At 38.0% G+C, this 27,338-nt stretch overlaps 1 protein-coding gene and 1 non-coding gene across 2 annotated transcripts; both read right to left on the minus strand.

Moving 5' to 3' along the window:
- Positions 1-24,652: 24,652 nt before the first annotated feature.
- Positions 24,653-26,456, minus strand: LOC129690206 (cytochrome c oxidase subunit 7C, mitochondrial). Its single transcript, XM_055625770.1, has 3 exons — positions 26,255-26,456; positions 25,312-25,453; positions 24,653-24,745 (listed from the first exon to the last, which is right to left on the minus strand). Exons 1-2 carry the CDS (start codon positions 26,327-26,329, stop codon positions 25,337-25,339), a joined length of 192 nt encoding a protein of 63 aa, XP_055481745.1. The 5' UTR covers positions 26,330-26,456; the 3' UTR covers positions 24,653-24,745; positions 25,312-25,336.
- LOC129690243 (small nucleolar RNA Z39) lies at positions 24,822-24,884 on the minus strand. Its single transcript, XR_008722250.1, has one exon. It is a non-coding gene; the product is annotated as a small nucleolar RNA Z39 (small nucleolar RNA).
- Positions 26,457-27,338: the final 882 nt, after the last annotated feature.

A 27,338-nucleotide genomic window follows, 5' to 3' on the forward strand; every position in this document is an offset into this window, starting at 1 on the left:
AGCAAAAGGCAAATCAGCATGGGTCCTGTTGACAGACTGCTTGAAGTGGGAGTTGAGGCAGTTTCTTGACAGAGGACAAAGAGGTCAAATAAGGACCTTCTTCCAGGGGGAGACAGAAAGACCTGGAGGGGATAAGAGCTCCACAAGGAGACCAACAAAGCCAAAAATCCTGGGCCCAGGAGGCCCTGCAGAGACCAATACTCCAACCAAGGACCATGCATGGAGAGGGCCTAGACCCCTGCTCAGAAGAAGCCCATAGGTTGTTCAGTTTCCAAATGGGCTTCCTACTAAGGGAATCAGGCTGTCTCTGACATGAATTCGGTGACTCTTTGATCACCTCTCCCTAGGGGGTGCAGCTTTACCAGGCCACAAAAGAAGATGATGCAGCCATCTCTGATGAGACCTGATAGGATAGGGTCAGATAGAAGGGGAGGAGGTCCTCCCCTATCAGTGAACTAGAGGAGGGAGAAGTGAGAGGGTAGATGGGATTGGGAGGAGATGTGGGAGGGGGCTGCAGCCAGGCTACAAAGTGAATAAATTGTAATAAGAAAGAAAGAAGGAAAGAAAGAAAGAAAGAAAGAAAGAAAGGAAGGAAGGAAGGAAGGAAGGAAGGAAGGAAGGAAGGAAGGAAGAAGTAAGGAAAAGAAAGAAAACATTCTTCCTCCCACCTCTTTACAAAGACCTATTTTTTTGTTTGTTTGTTAAGTTAAAATTCATTGATGCTGTCCTACTCTATCATAACATCAGATCAGCTTTCAGCTAGTTTCTCTCTTGCTCATATGGCATCTACTAGTTCTCATTATGGGATTTAAAACTCATGCAGTGCAGCGTGCAGTGAACACAGTGACGATAGGCTTTGCCAAGAGCTACAGTATCAAGAACGCTCATTCCCAACCAACCTGCAATTCTAGGAGACATTAGCAAGACAAAACAAAACCAACTAAAACTTGGCGATGAATCCCATTTCATTTCTGGCAGCTGAAATTTCCATTAAACTCTCAATTGTTTTTGTTCTTTACTTCTTAAGCAATTTGTTTTTCCTAATCATATCATAAAAAAGTGAGTGACAGGGCTGGGGAAATGCCTTTGCAGCTACAAATGCCTCTTTTTCTACATGGGATGTCACATATGCTTCTGATCTCTGAGGGCACCTTCCCTTCCACACTTATACCCACATACAGGCACACACACACACATAACTTGAAATAGTGAAATAAATATTTTACCAAAAATATCTGGTGACAGTATTAGCTAAGTTATTGGTAGTTTTAAATTAGATGACCCCATAGAATGTGAAAAATAAAGAAAGACAAGGCATATTTTGCTACGACGAATTAAAAGTAATAAAAGCTGCACTGTTATTTTGAAAAATATATTTTTGGAATTACAATAACTTATTAAATCAAAACTACTCTAGCAACCTACTCTGAGATCATAACCATAAGAAATAGCTTTAGAAAAAGATAATGAAGAACAATTGATGAAGTATGTGGGCTACGAAACCTTGAGTAAAAAAATTATCTAAAGCAAAATAGAAATAAGTACTTATTTCATCTATTTTTTAAATACTTGATCTCAGACAAAAGGCCAGGAAGCAAATAGGTTGCTATTATTTAAACTGAAAAGCTAATTTTCACTGTATTTTCTACTGTAAAAATGCAAAAAAAAGACAGCTAACTAAACAATTACAGGCAAGGTTTATTTTAAAATATTATTATAAATTTTTTAATGGCTATTGTGCATTTCTGTGCACTAAAATTAACATTCTTGGATATACAATTAAAACTTTCTCTTGCAATAGACTCAAACACAGTAAACAAACTATTTATTTACATGTTCAAATTACAAACCAAATATGAGGCTCCATTTGAACCTGAATTATCAGAAATAAAAGCTGAATTTGAAATTTTACTAATTTCAGTTAGTAAAATATATACACTCCAGGGTGTACCCAATTTTACTGCTTTGGCAATGTTCCACTTGTTCTTTCAAACAGATTTAGCCACACTGGAAATTATTAAAGTTAGGCCTATGTTGCTTTTGGTTTGTTTGTGTCAGTTTGGACAGACCATCAATCTGTAGGCTGGCCTAAAACTGAGTGTGTGGAGCTGGATGATCTGAAACTTATGAAGAATCTTCCTGCCCCTGTCTCCTGAGTGTAAGGATTAAAGTTGGGTGTTATCATGCCTATTTTAAAAATTACTTCTAACTTTTGAGATTAAAAATATGTTTAATAAGTTTGGGAAATTATTTTTTCAGGTAAAATTCTACCTCAAGTTCCTTTAAGAGATTGCAGTTAAATTCAGAAGAACAGATTCCAGCATGTGTTGTCACTTGAGTTTTTGATCTTGTCCATTCTGATGGGTGTAAGGCGGACTCTCGGGGGGTCTTTTTGATTTGCAGTACCTTAATGAATAAGAACATTGAGCATTTCTTTAAGTGTTGCTCTGCCATTCGATATTCCTCTCTGTTTAGCTCTGTACCCCATTTTTAATTGGATTACTTGATTTGATGCTTTTTAAAATTTTGTTTTATTAATTACACTTTATTCACTTTATATCCCCCATAAACACCTTCCTCCTCCCCTCCTAATCCCATCTTCCCTCCCCCTTCTTCACACATGCCCCTCCCCAAGTCCACTGATAGGGGAGGTCCCCCTCTCCTTCCTTCTGCTCTTAGTCTATCAGATCTCATCAAGAATGGCTGAATTGCCATCTTCTGTGGCCTGGTAAGGCTGCTACCCCCTCAGGGAGAGGTGATCAAAGAGCAGGCCAATCAGTTTATGTCAGAGACAGTCCCTCTTCTCATTACTATGGAACCCACATGGATACTGAATTGCCATGGGCTACATCTGTGAAGGGGTTCTAGGTTATCTCCATGCATGGTACTTGGTTGGAGTATGAGTCTCTGGAAAGACCCCTGTGTTCAAATTTTCTGGTTCTGTTCCTCTCCTTGTGGAGTTCTTGTCCTCTCCAGATCTTACTATTTCTCACTTCTTTCATAATGTTCCATGCACTCTGCCCAACAGTTGGCCATAAGTCTCAGGATCTGCTTTAATACTCTGTAGGGCGGAGCCTTTCAGAGGCTCTCCGTGGCAGGTTTCTAGCTTGTTTCCTGTTTTCTTCTTTTTCTGATGTCGATCCTCTTTGCCTTTCAGGATGAGGATTTAGCATTTTAGTCAGGGTCCTTCCTCTTAATTAGTTTCTTTAGATGTACAGATTTTAGTAGGTTTATCCTATAGTATATGTCTATATGAGTGAATATATACTGTGTTTGTCTTTCTGCTTCTGGGACAGCTCACTCAGGATGATCCTTTCCAAGTCCCACCATTTACCTGCAAATTTCATGATTTCCTTATTTTTCATTGCAGAGTAATATTCCATTGTGTAGATGTACCACAATTTCTGCATCCATTCTTCAGTTGAGGGGCATCTGGGCTGTTTCCAGCTTCTGGCTATTACAAATAAAGCTGCTACAAACATGGTTGAGCAAACGTCCTTACTGTGTACTTGAGCCTCTTTTGGATATATGCCTAGGAGTAGTATGGCTGGATCTTGAGGAAGCCCTATTCCTAGTTGTCTGAGAAAGCACCAGATTGATTTCGAGAGTGGTTGTAAAAGTTTACATTCCCACCAGCAGTGGATGAGGGTTCCCCTTTCTCCACAATCTCTCCAGCATGTGTTGTCACTTGAGTTTTTCATCTTGGCCATTCTCATGGGTGTAAGGTGAAAACTCAGGGTCCTTTTGATTTGCATTTCCATAAAGGCTAATTATATTGAGCATTTCTTTAAGTGTTTCTCTGCCATTTGATATTCCTCTACAGAGAATTCTCTGTTTAGCTCTGTTCCCCATTTCTTAAGTGGATTACTTGGTTCGCTGCTTTTCAGCTTCTTTAATTCTTTATATATACTGGATATTAGCCCTCTGTCAGATAGAGGGTTGGTGAAGATTCTTTCCCAATCTGTAGGCAGTCGTTTTGTTTTGATGATGGTGTCCTTTGCTTTACAGAAGCTTTTCAGTTTCATGAGTCCCATTTATTGATTGTTGCTCTTAGAGCCTGTGCTGTTGGTGTTCTGTTCAGGAAGTTGGCTCCTGCACCAATGAGTTCTAGGGTCTTCCCCAATTTTTTTTCTAACTGATTTAATGTGTCTGGTTTTATGTTGGAGTCTTTAATACACTTGGACTTTAGTTTTGTGCAGGGTGATAAGTATAGATCTATTTGCATTTTCTATATGTAGATATCCAGTTAGACGAGCACCGTTTGTTGAAGATGTTGTCTTTTTTTCCATTGTATGGTTTTGGCATCTTTGTCAAAGATCAGGTGTCCATAAGTGTGTGGGTTTATTTTCTGGGTCTTCTGTTTGGTTCCATTGATCAACCTTTCTGCTTCTATGTCAGGACCATGCAGTTTTTATTACTGTTGCTCTATAGTACAGCTTAAGATCAGGGATGGAGATACCTCCTGAAGATCTTTTATTGTAGAGGATTGTTTTAGCAATTCTGGTTTTCGTGTTATTCCATATGAAGTTGAGAATTTTTCTTTCCAGGTCTGTAAAGAATTGTGTTGGTAATTTGATGGGAATTGCATTGAATGTGTAGATTGCTTTTGGTAAGATGGTCATTTTTACTATGTTAATCCTGCCAAGCCATGAGCATGGGAGATCTTTCCATCTTCTGATATCTTTTTCTAATTCTTTCTTCAGAGACTTGAAATTATTTTCATACAAGTCATTGACTTGCTTGGTTAGGGTTACACCAAAGTACTTTATGTCATTTGTGGCTATTGTGAAGGGTGTTGTTTCCCTAATTTCTTTCTCAGCCCTTTTGTCTTTTGTATACAGGAGTGCTACTGATTTTTTTTAGTTAATTTTGTATCCGGCCACTTTTCTGAAGGTGTTTATCAGCTGCAGGAGTTCCCTGGTAGAGTTTTTGGGTCACTCATGTATACTATCATATCATCTGCAAATAGTGATAATTTGACTTCTTCCTTTCCCATCTGTATCCCCTTGATCCCCTTCAACTCTCTTATTGCTCTAGCAAGGACTTCCCGAACTATGTTGAAGAGATATGGAGAGAGTGGGCAGCCTTGTCTTGTCCCTGATTTCAGTGGGATTGCTTTAAGTTTCTCTCCGTTCAGTTTGATGTTGGCTATAGGCTTGCTGTATATTGTCTTTACTATGTTTAGATATGTGCCTTGTATCCCTCATCTCTCCAATACTTTAAACATGAATGGATGTTGGATTTTGTCAAATGCTTTTTCAGCATCTAGGGAGATTATCATGTGCTTTTTTTTTTCTTTCAGTTTGTTAGTATGGTGGATCACATTGATAGATTTCCGTATATTGAACCACCCCTGCATACCTGGGATGAAGCTTACTTGGTCATAGTGGATAATATTTTTGATGTATTCTTGGATTTGGTTTGTGAATATTTTGTTGAGTATTTTTGCATCAATGTTCATAAGGGAGATTGGCCTGAAATTCTCTTTCTTATTTGATTGTTTTTGAGGTGTAGGTACCAAGGTGATTGTGGCTTCATAGAATGAGTTTGGTAATGTTCCTTCTGTTTCTATTTTGTGGAATAGTTTGAAGAGAATTGGAGTTAGCTCTTCTTTGAAGGTCTGGTAGAATTCTGCGCTGAAGCCATCTGGTCCTGGACTTTTTTTGGATGGGAGACTTTTGATGACTGCTTCTATTTCTTTGGGGGATATAGGACTATTTAGTTGATTTACCTGGTCCTGATTCAGCTTTGGTAAGTCAAATCGATCGAGAAAATTGTCCATTTCATTTAGATTTTCAAATTTTGTGGCACTGGAGTTTTTGAGAACTGCAGTTAGCTCTTCTTTGAATTGATTGATTTTCGCCCTGAGTTTGATTATTTACAGCCATCTACTCCGTTTTGGTGTGTCTGCTTCTTCTTTTTCTATGGTTTTTTAAGGGAGCCATTAAGTTGCTTGAATGAGCTGTCTCGAATTTCTTCTTGAAGGCAGCTAGTGCTGTGAACTTTCCTCTTGGCACTGCATTCATTGTGTTCCACAAGTTTGGTGTGGGTATGTTGTGTCTTCATTTTCATTGAGTTCTAGGAAGACTTTAATTTCTTTCTTTATTTCTTCCCTGAACCAGCTGTCATTTAGTAGCAAGTTGTTCAGTTTCTGTCTGTGTAGGCTTTTTACTATTTCTGTTGTTGCTGAGATCCAGCTTTATCCCATGGTGATAAGATAGGATACAAGGGATTATTTCAATCTTCTTTTATCTGTTGAGGCTCACTTTGTGACCAACCATATGCTCTATTTTGGAGAAGGTTCCATGAGGTGCTGAGAAGAAGGTAAATTCTTTTGTGTTTGGGTGTAAGGTTCTTTAAATGTCTGTTAGGTCCGTTTGATTCATGACCTCTGTTAGAGCCATTGTTTCTTTGTTAAATTTTTGTTTTGTTGACCTGTCCTTTGTTGAGAGTGGGGTGTTGAAGTCTCCCACTATTAATGTATCCCTATATATTAATATGTATATTAAAATGTGTGGTTTAAGTTCTTTTAATGTTTCTTTTACAAATGTGGGTGTTCTTGTATTTGGGGCATAGATGTTCAGGATTGTGATATCTTCCTGGTGGAATTTTCCCTTGATGAGTATGAAGTGTCCTTCCCATCTCTTTTGATTAACTTTGGTTGAAAGTCTATTTTATCAGATATTAGAATGGGTATTCCTGCTTGCTTCTTGGGTCCATTTGCTTGGAAAGCCGTTTTCCAGCCCTTTACTCTTAGGTAATATCTATCTTTGTACTTAGGTGTGTTTCTTGTATGAAACAGATTGCTGGGTCTTGTTTACACATCCATTCTGTTAGTCAGTGTCTTTTTATTAGAGATTTGAGTCCATTGATGTTGAGAGAGATTAATGACCAGTGACTGTTAGAATCTTTGATTTTGATGTTGGCTGTGTTAGTAAGTTTGTGTGTTTTGTTGCTTTTTGTTTTACTGTAGTGAGGTTAATTATTTCCTGTGTTTTCTTGAAAGTAGCTACTTTTCTTGGGTTGTATTTTTCCTTCTAGTCTCTTCTGTAACGCTGGATTTGTGTGTAGGTATTGTTGAAATCTGTTTAGTCATTGAATATCTTGATTTCTCCGTCTATGAGGACTGAACGTTTTGCTGGGTATAGTAGCCTGGGTTGACATCTTTGTTCTCTTAGGGCCTGCATGATATCTGTCCAGGCCCTTCTGGCTTTCATAGTCTCTATTGAGAAGTCAGGTGTGGTTCTTGATGGGCTTGCAATTATATGTTACTTGATCTTTTTCCCTTGCAGCTTTTAGTATTTTTTCTTTGTTCTGTATACTTACTGTTTTGATTATTATGTGTCAGGAGGATTTTCTTTTCTGGTCTAATTTATTGGGTGTTCTGTAGGCCTCTTGTATTCTTATTGGCCTCTCCTTTTAGTTGGGGAAATTTTCTTCAATTATTTTTTTGAAAATATTTTCTTGGCCTTGGAGGAAGTAATCTTCCTTTTCCTCTATTCCCATTATTCTTAGGTTTTGTCTTTTTATGTTGTCTTGAATTTCTTGGATGGTCTGTGTCAGGAATTTTTTAGATTTAACATTTTCTTTGACAGATACATCTATTTCTTCCATTGTATCTTCTATACCTGAGATTCTTTTTTCCACCTCTTGTAGTCTATTGGTTATGCTTACCTCTGTAATTCCTGTTTTTTTCCCTAAGTTCTTTTTTTCCACAATTTCCTCCATTTGTATTTTCTTTAATTTTTCCAATTCTACCTTCAGGTCTTGAGCCATTTTGTTGATTTCCTTCACCTGTCTGACTGTATTTTCCTGTAATTCCTTCAGATGTTTGTTTGAACAATCCTCCTTTTCTTTTATTTCTTTCAGTGATTTAAGTATTTCACGTCTAAAGGCCACAAACTGTTTGGCTGCAACTTCCTGTATTTCTTTACAGATGGCCATAATCTGTTTGAGTTTATCTTCCTCCAGTCTTTACGCATTTTATTTGTTTCCTGTGTTATCCTCTTCATGAGCATAGATGTTATGTCATCTTCTTGAATTTCAATTATGTTGGGGTGTCCAGGGCTAGTTGCCCCTGGATAATTATTTTCTGGAGATGCCATATTGCTCTGTCTTTTTTTGGTTGAGCTTTTACGCTGGCTTCTATCCATTGGACTATATTAGGTGTTGGGTGTTAGTTTCTGGTGGTTCCTGGAATCCTGTGGTGGCAAGAATCCCTTTGGCAGGAAGATGGTTTTTCCTGGAGGAAGTGTCCTCATCTTTTTGGGTATGGTCACTGTATAGCTCGTGTTTTTCAGGAGTTGCCACAGCTCACCTCAGGCTTAGAGACCTGAGTGATAACTGTGGTCCTTGTTAGTTAAGAGGGCTCTCCTCTCATCCAGAGAAGTCCTGGAGACAGCTTCCCAATTTGTTGCTTTTTAACTTCTTGAATTCTTTATATATTCTGGATATTAGCTCTTTGTCATATATAAGATTGGTGGAGATTCTTTCTTAGTCTGTAGGCTTTCATTTTTTTTTTTTGATGACAGTGTCCTTTGCTTTAAAGAAACTTTTCAGTTTCATGAGGTCTCATTTATTGTTTGTTGATCTTAGTGGCTGTGCTGTTGGTATTCTGTTCAGGAAGTTTTATCTTGTGCTAATGAGTTTTAGGCTCTTCCCTACTTTCTCTTTTAACCGATTTAGTGTGTCTGATTTTATGTTGAGGTCTTTGATCCACTTGGACTTTAGTTTTGTGCATGGTGATAAATATGGACCTATTTGCATTTTTCTACATGTAGACATCCAGTTAGACCAGCACCATTTGTTAAAGATGCTGTCTTTTTTTTTTCCATAGTATGGTTTTGGCTTCTTTGCAAAAATCAAGTGTCCAAAGTTGTGTGGGTTTATTTCTGGATCTTTTATTTGGTACCACTGATCCACCATTCTGTTTCTATGCCAGTATCATGCAGTTTTAGTACTATTGCCTTGTATTACAGCTTGAGATCATGGATGGAGATACCTCCAGATGGTCTGTTGTTGTACAGGATTGTTTTGGCAATTCTGGGTTCTTTGTTTTTCCATATGAAGTTGAGAATTGTTCTTTTAAGGTCTGTAAAGAATTGTGTTGGTATTTTGATGGGAATTGCATTGAATCTGTAGATTGCTTTTGGCAGGATGGCCATTTTCACTAACATCCTGGAGAGGATGTGGAAAAAGGGGAGCCCTCCTCCATTGCTGGTATAAATGTTACCTTGTACAACCACTTTGGAAATCAATCTGGCACTTTCTTAGAATGGTGCTATCTCAAGATCTAGCTATACCATTCCTAGGTATATATCCAAATTATGCTCAAGTATACAACAAGGACATTTGCTCAACCATGTTCATAGCAGCTCTATTTGTAATAGGCAGAATCTGGTAACAACCCAGATGTCCCTCAACTGAGGAATGGATTCAGAAATTGTGGTACATTTATACAGTGGAATACTACTCAGCAATTAAAAACAAGGAAATCATGAAATTTGCAAGCAAATGGTAATGACTAGAAAAGATAATCTTGAGTGAGGTAACTGAGAAGCAGAAAGACACACATGGTATATACTCACTCATAAGTGTATATTAGTCATATATATAGAATAATCATACTGAAATCTGTATACCTAAAGAAGCTAAACAACAAAGGAAGACCCTTTGGAAGATGCTCAGTCTTCATTCAGAAGGACAATTGCAATAGACATCAGAAGCAGGAGAAGACAGGGAACAGAACAGGTGCCTACCATAGACAGCCTTTGAAAGTGTCTACTAATTGAGGTATTGAAGTAGAGGTTGAGACTCAGAGCCAAACTTTGGGCAGAGTGCAGGGAATCTTATGAAAGAAGTAGGAGATAGAAAGACCTGGAGGGGACAGGAGCTTCACAAGGAGAGCAACAGAACCAAGAAATCTGGGCACAGAGATCTTTTCTGAGACTGATACTCCAACCAAGGACTATTCTTGGAGATAACCTAGAACCCCTGCACAGGTGTAGCCTATGGTAGCTCAGTATGCAAGTGGGTACCCTAATAAGGGGAACAGGGACTGTCTCTGACAGTGGTTAGCTCTTTGTTCACCCCCCCCTGAGGAGGGAGCAGCCTTACCAGGTCACAGAGGAAGACAATCCAGCCAGTCCTGATGAGACCTGATAGGTTAGGATCAGATGGAAGCGGAGGAGAACCTCCCCTATCAGTGGACTTGGAATGGGGCATGGGAGGAAAAGAGGGAGAAAGGGTGGGATTGGGAGAATAAGAGGGAGAGAGGGTGGGATTGTGAAGGAATGAGAGAGGGAGCTACAGCTGGGATACAAAGTGAATAAACTGAAATTAATATAAAAATTTAAAATTAAAAAGACATGCCCTATTATCAGGAGGAATTGTCTAACACAAATCAGACTATGTGTTTCAGTGTCAGTTTTTCCTCTGTGACTTTTTATTTAAATGAGAGAAAGAACATTAAGTTTGGTGGGTAGTAGGATGGCATGCAGGATCTGGTAGAAGCTGAAGATGGGAAAGAATATAATAAAATTTAGTGTATGAAATTCTCAAAGTATGAATCTTTTAAATTAAAAGAGGTTAAATTTAGATGAAGGTTTTTATACTTGTTTCCACTGTAAGAAACTGATCTCAGAGGTTTTGTGGGAATTGAAACAGTTGGGGCTCTTTGAATATCTTTTTCCATGACTGATGATTCACATGACCTTCCTTTTATGGCTGCTTCAGGGTATCCAGGGGCTATGGTTTGAATGTATGTGCCCTTTAAAAACAAGTACTTTGTTGTATTGCTATGGTTGGTGACAATAACTTTGGAGGTTTTGTTTTCCAAAGGATCTGACAATCTTGTGCTATGTTCAAATGTAAGTGAGGTTTAATCAGGTGTTCTTGTGGTGAAAAAAAGAAATTTCTTTCAATTTCAGACAAATCCTAGTCTGTAGAAGAATTGGTTTCTCTTGACCTTAAAAGACTACGGCAGTTTTAGACCTGGCCTGAGTGTGCAATAGGTAATAAACACCTCCCTAGGTGTGTTTTGAGCTGAGAGTTTCATGGTACATTTCTCTAGAGATGAATTTCAGCTGTTGTTATTCAGACTGACTTGGTAAATTGGAATTTCTATCAAAAACAATAAAATAAATTTGACAGTTTTCCCCTTTAAGAACTAAACAAAAGCTTTCCAACTGTGACTGTTTTATTTTATTAAATGAAATTAAATCGAGATCTAAACATCAGCTGTGAAATCTTTCTAGGTACAAAGACAAATCCCAGTTTTAAAGGGGATCTGGGGGTCTCTTAAAGACCCCAAGTTTTATGACTATAAATCTCTAGTGTGTGGTACACACTGAAGCTTTCACCTTCAGTCAATAAGAAGTCTCTTAGAGCAAACCGAAATAGCTCAGTTGGGAGAGCATTAGACTAAGGAAGTCTCTCAGAGAGTCTGTCATATAAGATGACGTGATCTCTATCTATGCTTTATTCTTTTCTTCTTGAATTCAGCTCCTTAAGAAGGCCACAGGGGCATGCATTTAATACTTTAACTTTCTGTTAATAAATTTGAGAATAAATCTGAGAATAAATTTGCCAATATAAATAATAGAAAGAAATCCTCTCTTCTATGAAATCCATATCCTCAAAAATGAGGTAAATAAATGATGACTGTGTACGTTGCAGAGATTTAATGTATCCCTGTGGTACTTCACAAGTTGTTTGTTTTTCTTCACCTGTAAGTTACCTTGACATCTGTGAACGACTATCTGAAGCATGACTGGTTGCAATTTTCCAGCTCTCAACAGTGATATAATTAGGGTATTCGTAGGCACTGTAGATTTAATTGACATGTAAACAATATGCTTGTGAATGATAAGTACAGGATAATCTACATTTCAAAAAATTCAAACAAATAAGGAGCTTTGTGCTTCTTACATCTTTTGGAAGAGCATTTTAGATGACTTATTTTTTTTTCTTATAATTATATTATCAGTGGAAATTTGGCTCAAAACAAAATATTTAATTTGTCCTTGGTAAACATTCAAATGTCATAATGATATGTCAAAAACTGAATAGAAAACCAATTTATATATTTTAGAAGTTATCAAGCAAATGAGAAAGAGTTGGAATGTTTACACAAATAGAAGAGTTATTTGCAAATTAAATACTTATTCTGAAAGGGAATGATAGATTCTCCAGTGTCTCTTTCCCACCAGTGTAGTGACTGAGAACTTCTCTGGCAGGAGCCAGCCTGCAGCAGAAACATCTATGTGTTTAGAAGGTACACATCCTTAGGTAGGCTTGGACACATTTTTGTCCATATTTTTTTCCTTCTCTTTTTTCTTACATAAGCAAAATAGAAATAAAAATATTTAAGTTATCTGTCTCTTACAGTTTAATAGCTAATGTTCTGGGAAATCCTTGTCAGGAAATCCTGTTAATAAAACATTCAAAACACCTACTGATTAATTTTAAGTATTGTCTTGACTAGACTATATATTGCCTAGATAGAAATATTATTCCTCACTGAGGGGATTTTGTGGTCATACTGATGACTGTTGTGTGACTTTTCTTGGAAGTCATAAACTTATTCAACCCATGCAGGGTTGAATTAGTTACTTCTCTTTTGATGTGATAAAATCCAATGACCAAGGCAACTTGTTAAAGAGAGCATATGATTTGGCTTATGATATCAGATGGTTATAGTCCATGATGGAGGAATAAAAGAACAGATTAGCGCTCACATATTACCTACAACTAAAGGGGGGGGGGCAGAGGCACACTGAGAATGGCATAAGTCTTTTGAAATCCCAAAGCCCATACCAGTGATATATCCCCTCTAACAAGGCTACACTTTCCAATTCTTCCCAAAGAGTTCCACCAGCTGGTGACCAAACATTCAAATATATGAGCCTATAGGCACTATTCTGGTTCAAACCACCACATAGAATACAACATAAGACCATATAAATTATTCTTCCATATCTAGCTTGATGAACCAACAATTTCGTTAGGGTTGCTTGCAGTACCAATGACTGAAAAACAGCTGAATCGCTGAGAAACATCCAGTGTGAATGATTCTGTTGAAAGTCTTATCTCAGGCACTCCCTAACTAAACTGGAGGGCTGAGTGTGAGTGTCCTCTTCTCGAGAATTGTCCATTGCATTTACAACCTTAGGGAGTGACCTCCGGAATCTTGGAAATCTCATGAGCCTTCTAATCCTAGGAAATTACAAGTCTTCTTTTTTATTCTAGAAAGGAGTATTCCAATTGGGACAAAGTAGGTACACGGCAGTGACATTAATATTAGAATCAGGACGCTGAAGCAAATTACATCCAAGAGTGGATGGGCCCATCCATCTGATCAATAACCAAAAATAATAGAAGCCTGAGGAAGAAGCCTGCTCTCATGTACTATTTTTCACTAATTGTTATTGCATTCGTATATGTATACACCTCTGTGTTCCTAAATATATATGGATCATCTCAGTCCATATAATGTTACTTTTATGTATAGTTTCAGGGCTAACAATTTGGCAATTATCAGCCTATTTGTATGCTCTTCCTTGGGGAGGATCACACCTCCCATTCCCACTTTCTTCAGTTGCCTATAGTTCTTTGTGTAAGGCTTGAGCATCATGGGCTTAACTGTATCCAGTTTGGCATGTTCATTGGTGTCATTCTTGTTCAGCTCATGATTGTGCAGTCATGATTGTGAGGCTTTATAGGTGTAGCTTCTGACATTGTTGGAAGACACAATCTTTTTTTTAATTTTTTATTAATTACACTTTATTCATTTTGTATCCCCCCATAAGGCCCTCCCTCCTCCCCTCCCGATCCCACCCTCCCTCCCCTTTCTGCATGCATGCCACTCCCCAAGTCCACTGATAGGGGAGGTTCTCCTCTCCTTTCTGGTCTTAGTCTATCAGTTCTCATCAAAAGTGGCTGCATTGTCCTCTACTGTGGCCTGGTAAGGCTGCTCCCCCTCAGGGGGAGGTGATCAAAGAGCAGGCCAATCAGATTATGTCAGAGGCAGTCCTTCTTCCCATTACTATGTAACCCACTTGGACACTGAACTGCCATGGGCTACATCTGTGCACGGGTTCCAGGTCATCTCCACGAATAGTCCTTGGTTGGAGTATGAGTCTCTGGGAAGTTCCCTGTGTTCAAATTATCTTGTTCTGTTGCTCTCCTTGTGGAGTTCCTGTCCCCTCCAGCTCTTACTATTTCCCACTTCTTACATAAAATTCCATTCACTCTGCCCATCAGTTGGCCATCAGGCTCAGCATCTGCTTTGACAGTCTATACTGCAGAGGCTTTCAGAGGTCCTCTGTGGCAGGTTCCAAGGTTGTTTCCTGTTTTCTTCTGGCTTTCAGAGGCCTTCTGTAGCAGGTTCCTAGGTTGTTTCCTGTTTTCTTCTTCTTCTGATGTCCATCCTCCTTGCCTTTCAGGATGGGGATTGAACATTTTAGGTAGGGTCCTCGCTTTTGCTTAGTTTGTTTAGATGTACAGATTTTAGTGGGTTTATTCTATGTTGTATGTTTATATGAGTGAGTATATACCATGTGTGTCTTTTTGCTTCTGGGACACTCAGGATGATCGGAAGACACAATCTTATGGCAAACTCCTTTTGCCTTTTCCAATCTTTTTGACACCTCTTCTGCAATGTTCCTTATGGAATTAAATCTACAACTATTAATTTACTAAACCACCCTAATACCTCAAAGACATTTGTGCTTCTTCCCACAAATAAGCGTAGTCATTGCCCCTCCTCAAGAAAACCTCTTTGCAGCAGATGGAGACTACTACAGAAAAATACCACCAATAAAAATGCAAAGTTGTGGGGCCTAATGGATATATCTACAAAACACTGCTCCACCTAAACTTTACTTTTTGTAAAATGCCATTAGCCTTTACAGATTCTTAACAAACAAGGGGATAAAATATGAAGTAATAAAATATAACAATTATTTCTAAAAGATAAATATATTATACTTTATTGAGTCTACTAACATCTTGCTTTTTTGCCATTTTAAACAGACATGTTTAAAATTTAATTAGATATATTTTAGTCAGTCTTTTATGTAACCAATTGCTACTGGAATATTCTGAAAATATTTACCCTTGAACATATATACTCACACTTGTGAGCAACAGCATGCACATACACATGCATGCACACACACAATCACACACATGCACACACATTCACAGACACACTAACACACACAAGATGAAATGAGTGAAGGAGACTCAGAGATAGCAAAACTCACTGACAAAATATACATTAATAGACTGTAATAACTAGCTCAGTTAACACAAAAACTTAATTGAATGGTATAAAAATATAAAAATGGTGTAAAATATTTCTTAGTAAATATAATTGATTTGTATATAAAACCAGATATATTGAAATTAATATCAAAATTATTCTCTGTGGTTCAGTTTTACTTTATATTACTTATTACCTTTAATCTTTCCAGAAAGATGTCATTCTATGCTGAATAAATACTGTTCTACAAATACCAATATATCATTATCCTCATTTATAAAGTAGTGTTATGGGATTTTTATTTGTAACCTGAAATTCCTGGGGCATGGAACTGAACAGCTTAATTCTCCATATTGAATTTATATTCACCCCATCGCTTTAAATTGCCGATAATATAAATAAAATGTTTAACTTGAGTATTGCTCGAGGCAAATTCAAGCCTCCTCATGTAACTACAACTGTACAATTCATATCTTTAATATATATGTATGTGTTTATATGTTTAACATAATGTAAATATGTTCCATAACTTCTTCCCCAAATACCTAGGAGTTCAAAATCTAGAAATCCCAAACATAGTCTCAGATATACTAGGTTTTACATTCAATCAAGTTTTCTTTATGCTTCTTGGACCTCTTTCCCAGCATTCACAGTACTTTAATTTGTATTCATTTGGTGTGTGGCAGCATCTGTGTTTACCTGAGGTTTGTGTACGCCTGAGAGATCGGGAATATCTCCCTGCTCCCCTTAGAGTTTTCTTCCAGAGACTGCTGAGCACTGTACACATGACAGTTGAATAGACATTGAATGGAATGGATCTGTCTTTTGTCTATTCCTTGATTCCGCAGGGAATGTCACATTTTGGACTGATAGTTGCTGCTTTGATGGAGTATTGACATCCTATGTACATATGCAAATGAACTGTCTTCAACTTTAGAGTTAAGCATTTGTCACATTAAATATTAAAATGAGCTCTCTGTAGAGTACTGCCTCTTACTGTTACTTGATTAATTGCCCTATAAAGTTATTTTATAATGCCAGAGAAAGTGCTAAGTATTCAAGACATCAAAAGACTTTGCCATGGATTTTATTGTGTAGAGGCGCTTTGATTTTAAAGCTAGAATGAAATTAACTGTGGAGACACAGAAACCAGAACACTTTTCTCTCACACTGGTCTCTCACCGGGTTTTCTGCTCCCATTTATTTATCCATGTTTCAATATAAAGATTCAGTTTTCTTTCCACTTATACTTAATACAATAAAATTATGAGAGAACCTAATAAGTTACACATATTCAACAAGTTCATTGTTTAAACAGGCCAAACAGGAGCAACAGAACCATGATTTTTCTGTTTCTTGTTTACAGATAATTTTTATACTGAATATTTAACTTTTTATTCTTCAGTGTGTTATCTGTACCAAATCTTCATCTGCTAGATAGTTTTATGTCAACTTGATACAAGCTAAAGTCATCTGGGAAGAGGGAGCCTCAATTATAAAATGCCTCCATAAAATTGGGTTGTAAGCAGGTCTGTAAAGGCATTTTCTTACATAGTGACTGATAGGGGAGGGCGTAGGCCATTGTGGGCGGTGCCATCCCTGGGCTGGTGATCCTGAATTTTCTAAGAAAGTAGACTGAGCAAGCCATGAGCAGCAAGCCAGTAAGTAGCACCCTTGATTGCCTCACCCTCAGCTTCTGCCTCCAGATCCCTGCCCTGTTTGAGTTCCTGTCCTGATTTCCTTCGATTATGAACATTAATATGGAAGTGTAAGCCAAATAATCTTCCTGAAAATTGCATTTAGTCATGGTGTTTCATCACAGCAATAGAAACCCTAAGTAAGATATCTCATATCCTAGTTCTGAGATAACTTTTTTTCTGGCTATTGTTTCTCTTAGGTTTACTGCAGTCTACCTTAGTCCTTAAGTTGTCACGTCAATAATTTGCTCACCATATTTTTTAGTCTTGTATGGTACTCAGTTGCACCAACCTCTTTAGGCTTTCTGAAGTTTTTTTTTTTTTTTAATATCTTCAGTGTTTATACTCTTTATTTGGAATATTATTCCCTTCAATTTGCTTCTAAAATATTTATTAAGCTCTCACCATTTGTGGAAAAACTAGGTACCTGGGATAGTTGCTTTTATAATACAGCATTCTTTTTCAATCCCTTTTTACCTTTTCCTACACTCAACCTTAGGTATTTCTGAAATTTTATCGTTTTAAAAAAATACATTTGAAGCTGTTCATTTCTTTGTTCCATACTCCACAGAGCATGATTTGTACCTCAGTTGTAGCCTTTTAGGTAAGATCATCTTTGTGAAATGCTGTGATCATATTATATGTGATGGTCATGTTCAAATTTCCTAAAGTACATTATTTAATATGCAAAACAAACAACTTCATGCTCAGACACTAGTTTGCATGTCTATAGTATGCGTGCACATGTATAGTGAGAGTGCACATGTGTACCTATGTATTCAGGGCAGTGTGTAGCCTGGAATTAAAGCAGTGTCTTCCTCAATTGCTCTGCACTTATTCATTGAGGCAGCATCTCCCACTGAACCCAGAGGTGTCTGATTCTAACTAGTCTAGTTAGCCAGATTGCCCTAGGGATACTAAGCACCTGCCTCCTGAGTACTGTGATTATAGGTAGCCTCCATGCCTTCCTGGGTTTTGCATGTGTTTTGAGGATCAGGACTACTGTTCCTAAACTTGCATGGCAAGCACTTTTCTCACTAGCTATCTCCCCAGCCCCTATTGTATGAAACTTCTACACATAAAAATTATATACCAACTACTTTCTGGAATAGGTTAAATTAATGGACACTGAAATAAGCATTCTGTGAGAAATAAATACTGTGAAATAAGTTCCTGTGAGAAAAGGGACATCTCTAGGAGATACATGTGGAATTTCTGGATTAAGGTAATATTCTGCATCTGTATAAGGCTTTCTGTTATGTGGGTATGTGTTTATGTTTAAGCTCATTGGACAGATGTAGGTAGATGTCACTGCCTGTAAATTTTGTTTTACTTCTTTTTTTTTCTTGGCCACTCCATTCCTTCAGTTCTTTTATTACAGCCTCAGAAAAATCTATGCTTGTACAACTTGTAATTTTGAAGATGATTGTGTTTTGTGTTTTGGTTTTTTTTTTTTTTTCTTTCTTTTTCTGTTGGGAAAAAGAAAATCCCTCTTCTATTCATGTTTTTAACTGTTGAATTTCTAAATCAAGGTGTCTTTCTTTTCTGCTATATTTGCAAATATTTAATCTAATTTTAGGTTCTTGGATGCATTTGCAGTGTTGGGTATGGGTTCCATTTAATGATGTTGGTCTTATTTTTTATTTTTTTGAGACAGGGTTTTTCTGTGTAGCCTTGGTTGTCTTTGTAGACCAGGCTGGCTTTGAACTAGCAGAGCTCTGCCTGTCTCTGCCTCCCTGCGAGCTGTGATTAAAGTCAGGCCTCCCAGTGATATAAACTGTATGTGGCATAACAAGTTACAACAAGATTAGGCACAAACCCTCATATCAATACTGGAGGAAGGAATTAAGTAGGAGAAAAATTGTTCCAAGAGCAGGCAAAAGAGATAACTCCACTCCCACTGTTAGGAATCCCACAAGTAACACCAAACTACACACCCATAACATATATGCAGATGACCTGCAGGCTCTGTGATTATTGCTTCAGTCTCTGTTAGCCTCTATGAGCCTTGCTTTGTTGTTTCTGTGGTTCATGTTTTCCTGGTATCCTCAACCCCTTTTGGCTCCCTTTCTTCTGCAGGGGTTCTCTGAGTTTTTCCTAGTGTTTGGATGTGGGTCTCTGCATTTGCTCCCATGAGTGTTTGGATGCAAGCCTCTCTGATAATGATTGGGCAAGGTCACTCCTGATGTGATCTGATAGACTAAGATCAGAAGGAAGCAGAGGAGGACCTCCCCTATCAGTGGACTTGGGGAGGGGCATGTGTAAAATGCGTGAAGAAGGGGGAGAGAGGGTGGGACTGGGAGGGGAGGAGGGAGGGACTTATAGGGGATACAAAGTGAATAAAGTGTAATTAATAAAATAAAATAAATGATTGGGCTAGGCACTGATATATGGGTACAGGAGAACATTATTAAGAAAATAATTTCATTTACTTTTTTTTTTTGCCAGTTGTGTTTGGTTTTATCCTAGGTTTCTGGATCCTGGAAGTTCAGGCAGAGCTGGGCATGGGCTCACTTTGTGGTGTGGGCCTCAAGTTAGACTAATCATAAGTTGGGCACTCCCATAAGTTCTGTACTACAGTTACTCCCAGCATATCTTTCAGGCAGAACAAAATGTAGGTTGAACGCTTCGTGGCTGAGTTGGCGTCCCAGTCTTACCACTGGAAGCTTAGTTATAGAACCAGCCATCTTCTCTAATGTCTTCCTAAAACTAGGGAAAACAAAACAAAACAAAAAACAAAACAAACAAAAAAACAACCAAAACCAACCAAATAACCAATCAAACCAAACCAACTCCCTCCCCTGCCAAAACAAAACAAAACAAAACAAAACAAAACAAAACAAAACAAAACAAAACAAAACACTAAATCCCACCATGGCAAATGCTACAAAATTATCCATTGCTCCAAGCCAAGCTTATGCTTGGAGCATACTCAGAATGGATCCTTGGTTAACTGAGAACTTTTACCCAAAGTGCAGGTGGTTAGGGAAACAATATCACATAGACGTTTCAAAACACTTTATTCTGTAATTGTTAATGAAACGATTCTCATGTTAAACAAATTAACTCTATTTCTGTGATGTTTACTACCACATAATCAGTTTCTGGTGATGGCAAAATCTATTTCCTCCCAAAACAGCCTTCTAAGTGCATTCATCCACAATTGCTTTGGTTGGAGGCAGTCTTGAGATTAGATATAGATCTAACACTAGCAGTTAAAAATGGCTGCAATTAAACTGCATGAAGCTCTTGTAGCATGATATATAGGAAGTTTTGCTAATATTAAGCAGAACAATTTAGAGAAAAGATGTGAACCCAATAAAATTATCAATATCTTTTTTCCATAGGAAGCTAGGAATAAGTCTGAGACCATCTTAAAATGGTTTATATCTACTTAGAAGTGTTACTGAACTAAGTATTTGTCCTTACCACCATTTATCTAAATGTATTTGTTGAAAGCCTATCATAGTAGTTCATTTTGATTCCAGCAAAGAAGGCACACAAAGCTTATACTAAAGTACATAGAACCCTGTTAACACTTTGAATAAGTAATAATCATCTTTTGTTGGATCTGAGAATACCGGGGATGGACTGTGAATTTAGTAGGAATAATAGAAAAATTCAAAGTTAAAGTAACTACTGAGGAAAGCAAAGTAGATATGTGTTTTGTGCTATTGTATCACAAGTACAGGATTAGAAAACCAATGTACTCTGGCATGATGCTGTGTCATGAGGAAAGGGAACTTGTTTTCCTAATTTTTACAAAGGGGTCCAATAAGTGAATATAGTCCATCAAAATGAGAGTAGCAATTCCTACTAACTGCAAAATAAATCAAAAGCACATGTTAAAAGCCCAGAACTATTTACCCTCCACCATTCTGTATCCTCTTCATATAGAGAGGGAATGTTTAAGAGATTTTTCCTTAGGATCTCTGATCAGTCTGTTGTGCTTCCTTAAATGTCTTCAGAAATACACTTATTTTAAATTGAAAATGGCCTTGGGGATCTATTTGCCACATTCTGCTATGCAGATTTAGATATTTAGAAAAGTTGGTCTCTTAAAAGGAACCCCCCACAGGATTAAAACAATGTATGTTTCTTGCTCCCTCCATATATTTAATAAAGAGCTCTACTCACTACTGCCTTTCAGGGACCTATGCTGGTGGGGACTTGACCTCTGAACCAGAAAGTTGAACAGTTCAAATACCTGTTCTGTTCCCATTTTTTCTTTTCCAAAACAAAAGGAATAGGCTGCTTCTCCCATATTTATGAAAAATTCTAAGGACCTGTAAGTCAGGTAACAACCATATTGCTTGTACCCATATTTAAATATGAACTCAAGAAGACTATCCAAAATCAGCTTTTCATTATGATAAAAATCCTTCACTTTAATACAGTTTGCAGCTTTATTTTTCTCATTGTATACAAATAATGAGAACAAAATATCATTTGCTAATATATGAAACTTTTAAGATTTTGGTGTAGGACAGCTAAAATCATAGGAATTTCAGTATTTACGCTAATAAATAAGGGATTCATTTTACCTCTAAAATTTTACGTGTGGGTGCATACCTGTGTACAGTGTGTGTGATGAACACACAGAGGTCAGAGGACATTTGGCATCCTCCTCTACTCTAGTCTGCCTCTCTCCTCTGAGAGAGCTCTCCGTCATGTTTTTCTGAATGGGCTGCCAAGTCTGTGAGCTTCAGTGATCCTCCTGACCCTTAAACTATTTTATCTCTTCTTGAAAAGAATACAAATCTCTTATCTACCAGAAGGTAAATCAAGACATCTTTCCATTATCCGTTAAGTTTGTGCAAGGAAAATTAAGAGAGGTGAAATAAACCATCCACAGATCCTACCTTCGTGTATTTCCACATTTTAATTATTTCAATACATTCATTCATGTATGGAAAACCTTAGTTCAGTTTTGGAGAAAATTTTTGACTTATGAAACATTGAAACATATATAAGCTTCAAGTTTGCCTTTTTAAATTTTTTTTTTTATTAGTTACATTTTATTAACTGTATCCTAGCTATATCCCTGCTCCCTCATTCCCTCCCAACCCCTCCCTCCCTCATCTCATCCCTGCCCCTTTTCAAGTCCACTGATTGGGGAGGGCCTCCTCCCCTTTCATCTGACCCTGTTTTATCAGGTATCTTCAGGACTGGCTGCAAAGTCCTCTGTGGCCTAGCAGGACTGCTCCTCCCTTGCTGGGTGGGGAGGTCAAAGAGCCTGCCATTGAGTTCTTGTCAGAAATAGTCCCTGTTCCCCTCACTATGGGAAACCAATTGAGCTACCATGGGCTACATCCGAGCAGAGGTTCTAGGTTATATCCATACATGGTCCTTGGTGGAGTGTCAGTCTCAGAAAAGACCCCTGTGCCCAGATATATTTGCCTTTCAAGGGAATAAATATCACTCTGGGCTCTGATAATTTTAAAATTTCATTCACCACTGACGAGATTACAGATGAAATACATGAATAAATAAAAGCCTTTACAGATGAAATACATGAATAAATAAAAGCCTTTCAATCACCAAGGATGACAAACATGTATGGAAAACAGGCACAGAAATTAGTAATTTAATATTTGCATAATTATGAAAGTGTTGGAGACTTAAGTGTTGGATTATGGAAGGTCTCACAACAGAGACAAACTTTACTGAAAAGTTGCAATTTGAACTAAATGAAGACATGGCAGTGGTACAGAAACCCTGAGCTAAGGTACCATCATGAGGTTGAAATTACAGGGATGTGACTAAACATCATGGTTCATACTAGACTTTTACTCTGAAGAGGGTACAGATTATGAAAATACACCCCATCACCTTAAACATAGTGAGGCTGAAGTGTGCTTTGGTGGCACAAACTGTAGCTCAGGCAAGTTATTGAAATAGTCATCTCTTGCAGAGCAGCTTTAGGGCTACCTTCATTAATGTATTCATTTGTTCATTCTCCTTCCCACTTAAGTACTCTATACCTAAACCCTAGAAATGTACTTAAGATGTGTTCTCACTCTTGCGTGAGGTTAAGTGCAGCTGTGGAGACCTTTTTGAGACAGGTCTTCAACTGAATTTGAGATTCAAAGCTGGCTGTCCCATGAGCTTGAGGCACTCTTTTCTGCCCACCATTTCTCTCCCAACTTCCTTACAGGCAGCAGCCTCCACGTAGGCTTTCAAGTAGAATTCGGGAATCTGAACTCAGGTTTTCATGCTTGCATGCTAGGCACTACTGTTAGACCTGCCCACATATTTTTTTCTTGAGCATCAGAAGAATGAGGTTGATACTCAGAATTTAAAAAAGAGGAAGAGCCCCCTGTTAATACTGACTTTGGCATGGTTGTTAGCCATGTATGCTTTTATGCAAAACCCACATTTCTTCTGTACTCCAAAGCAACCTTCCTATCACCCCAGCCCAGTTTTAGCCATCCTTTTGATGCATCAGAAGCTTGTCTTGAAACAAACCCTGGGTTTTGACCAAATAACCATGTCAGAAGTATAAAAATCTTGTTTACTTGTACCTAGGGAAATAAATTTTTCCTAAGTCAACTTAAAAATTTCATTAAACTTAGTAGAAATTATACTAATAACAAGCCTATGTAAATTTAGTAAGTCACTGCTTACCATCACCCCATTTGGCAGATTCTGTGATCTGTTCAATTATCACTCTGGCTACTTCTGCAAGTTTTCTACACTAAGACTTGTTTGTAACATAGTTTAAAAACTGCAAGCACCCTTTCACCAAAACCTCTAGAAAGTCAATGCTACTTTTATCATCTACCACCAGTGGTGTTACAACAGTGAACAAACTAGATGTTCAGTAACTACCTTCCCCTGCCCATTAGAAAGTCTGTCACAAGTGGTAAGTACCATCTCACTACTTATAACTCAATGACAGAATTACTAACGGGAGCTCTTACCTCCCATCCAGGATACATCAGCCAGAACTCCAGAATATCCCCTCCATTTCATCTTATATGCTGGTATATTTCCTTGGAATTATTCTATTCCTGTTCTAATCGAGACTGGTCAGAAGTACTCAGATACAAAACTTCAACTTCAGGTTAGATCTAGGGGGAAATGAGGCAAAGTACCTGACTCATTAGAATGAGCTTCATTGTTACTGATTTTTGAAATGATTAATTACAGAGAAAATAAACTTGTATGTTCAAAAAAGACTACTTTTAAATTCCTTTAAATAAGGTCAAGTCAATTTGTAACTTATGTTCAAAATGTTACCAAGTTCCTGACATGAGAATCAACTTAAATGAAATCCAGTAATTAAGAATACAATGAAAGCTAAATGACATGCAATTGTTTTTGTGTGTATGCATGTATATTCACATCTGGAACATGTGTGAGCATGCCTATGGAAGCCCATAATTACCTCAGAAATCTTCATCTACTCTCCTCCTAAGCAGGGTCCCTTTCTGAACCCAGAGCTCATTGCCAATTCTAGTGAACTGAACCAGATAGCTTGACTAGGGATTCTCTGCCTGGAGGGCTGGGATTAAAGGGAGGTTGCTAGGGTTGCCCATATTTTTATCAGGGTGCTCAGGACCCGAAATCAGGCCTGATGTTTGCCCTGTAAATCAAATCATGTTATCCAGTGAACCACCACCCCAACCACCATATACAGTTCTTAATAAATCAAAACTAATAACTATTACAACCGTTACTTCAGAGATGAGGCATTAAATATGTTTCATTACTTTATTTACAATTGTATATAAGAGTTCAACCCAATTTTCAGATTGCATCTCTTAAAACATTCTTCATCCTGCAAAATAAAAATAAAATAGCATTAGAAGCCTCATTGACTTTACTGAAGTCACAGTAGTTTCAGATCTATTTGATACATCAGAAAGCGTTTACAGTATCATGAGTTTATTCATACTGATTTGCTTCATCACATGTACCAAAACTTTGCATGAATTATGCTAAATAAACCCTTATGTATACGGAAGGAATCTTCTAGGCTACCAGTATGCCACATGTCTGTGGAGATGTAATAACATATAATTCCTCAATTCATTATTTCTCAACCTCAGCTATGTTCAAACCTAACGTTCTATCTATGGAATCGCAGTCACTTATATCTTTGTGTCTTCAATGGAATTTTAATATCACTCATTTTACAGGTTTGTTGGAGAATCTGTTCAGATTATCACTATAAAAAGGTACTTGGTAAACACGGACCTTTACTGATCAAAACAATTTATTATAGGCTTGCCAAACTGCCCCTACAGACAATTATCTACTTGTGTGTAGTGTGTCTGTGTGGGGAGGTATAGGGTACACAACAGAAATTACTGTTTTAGGAATATTAGAAAAACTACAAATTACCTGTTGAAGGATAGATTAAATATCCTTATTTTTTGAGTAGCTGGTGCCTTACTATAAAGAAGGGAGCAGCAAATCCAGACCCAAAGAACACAGTCATCAGAGCCAGTAGCCGCCACTTGTTTTCAATGGAAAATGGCAAATTCTGTTGGGAAAGAGAAAAAGCAGCAAAAAAACAATACTTCAAAGCAACTGATTTCACCTAATAGAAGGGACAGGGGTCAATCATGTGTACTCAAGTGTACTTTACAATTAGGTGCATGTGCCAGAACATTAAAATAAACACCTGGGTTTTCTGAATACCAGTGGGTAAGCCCAATTAGGTGATAATTGTAAAAAAAAAAAAAAAAAAAACGGTTTAAATCTTGTATCTTTGACAATTGAAAAAAAAAATTACTCTAGTTCATTGTTATTACAAATTCTCCACTCAGTACACGGCAATTCTCAATCCCAGTACAAAGTTTGGCTTTTTCATAGTAGCTATTTCACAGATATCCTTCCTCTTTTTAGAGGCCTCACCTAACAGTTACAAGGCTTGTTATTCTATTACTAACCACTCAGTTTATTTGCACTTGGGGCTAAACCTGGCTTATGGAAGGATAGGTACTTCTAACGTAGTCTGCTGTTTTAAAAAGCCTAATCCACAGACACAGGCCCCATTTTCTCTTTGTTTCCAATGACCTTCACTCATCCTCCGGCTCCAATCTAACCAGGACAACCTTCGGCCTTCCCGGCCTCGTTCTGGGGAAGAGGTGAGTGAGCGCCGGCGTTGAGGCCGCGCCTAGGCGCTGGGCTTCCAGCCTTCTTAGGGATGTGGGCTGAGGAGGGCCTGCGTGTCTTCCCTGAGCTCCTGGTTAGCCTTTTCCCTCCCCGCATTCAGGCCGGCCCTGAAGCAGGCCGGCGGCGCCGAGCATCCTCCTTCCGGAGATAGCCCGGCCTCACTCACCTTCCCCGGACCCTCCTCATAGTGGCTGCGACGGATCACGGAGGTGCTGAACCTCCGGATACTCTGACCCAACATGACGATGCTGGAAGTTCAGCGAAGAGCGCAGAGAAGGTAGGCGGAAGAAATGGCCGCTCTACCTCAGACTCCTTTCTCCACGACCTTGCAATACAGAGCGCGAAGACCGAAAGGGAAGATGGGAACGAAGGCGGTGACTTCCCGAAACGCAGCCGAATGGCCGTCTCTGAGGATTGTGGGCTTTGTAGTTCAGATTATGCCGGGTGCCATATCGGTTCCGGAGGATTGTGGGAAATGTAGTCGAGCTCTGGGCCGACTGAGTTTCAAAACCAAGAGCTAGATTACCATAAATGATTCAGTAGAACCTGAGAGGTTTTATGAGTTTAGATCTACGATTACCGGGGTTTGTTTCCAGAAACAATTTATTGAGTTAGCTGAAACTGTTTTATAGTGTGTGTCCAAGTTTATGGAACAAGAAAATCAACATCTTTTCTTTTCCTGTGAATATATGACATATTTTTGATTACAATACCTTGCTAACACTGAAAGATGTGCGTTGTGGTCCTATCAGAGGAAACACAAGTTAAGTGAACAAAGAGCATGTAGCACAAAGATTATCATGGAGAAAACCGAATTGAAGTGCTATGAGATGGATTCTTAATATACAGAAAATTGGATATAAAAGGACTTATAGAAAACAGATAAAACTATGTGCATCATAAATGGGTTGTGGAAGAGATAAATAAGCATTGACATCTGGAGCTAACCTGGATTAGGAGTTGGTGTATTACTGCTAAACAAACAATTTCATGGACTAGCATCATTAGACAAGGCCCCTAGAAAATGATAGATTAAAAAAAAGGAGGCCACTATATATGTTCCTAAATACATAAATATGACCTTCTCAGTCTATATAATGTTACTTATGCATGTAACAAAACCAAGTGAAAAACGAAGCCATGAATTTGGAAGAGACCAAGGCAGGATACATAATAGGGCTTGGAGGGGAGGAAATGGAAGGAGGACATTATGTTATATTATACTCTCAAAAAAAGAGATAATTTTTAAA

This window comes from Psammomys obesus, unplaced genomic scaffold (assembly GCF_907164565.1).
Source record: "Psammomys obesus unplaced genomic scaffold, mPsaObe1.curated_primary_1811, whole genome shotgun sequence".
NCBI classification, from domain to species: Eukaryota; Metazoa; Chordata; class Mammalia; order Rodentia; family Muridae; genus Psammomys; species Psammomys obesus.

Excerpts from the sequence above, each read along its gene's own strand:
- LOC129690206 (XM_055625770.1), bottom strand. The coding sequence starts at position 26,329 with ATGTTGGGTCAGAGTATCCGGAGGTTCAGCACCTCCGTGATCCGTCGC. Across the intron at positions 25,454-26,254 it reads ATGAGGAGGGTCCGGGGAAG|AATTTGCCATTTTCCATTGA; the intron begins GTGAGTGAGGCC and ends CTTTCCCAACAG.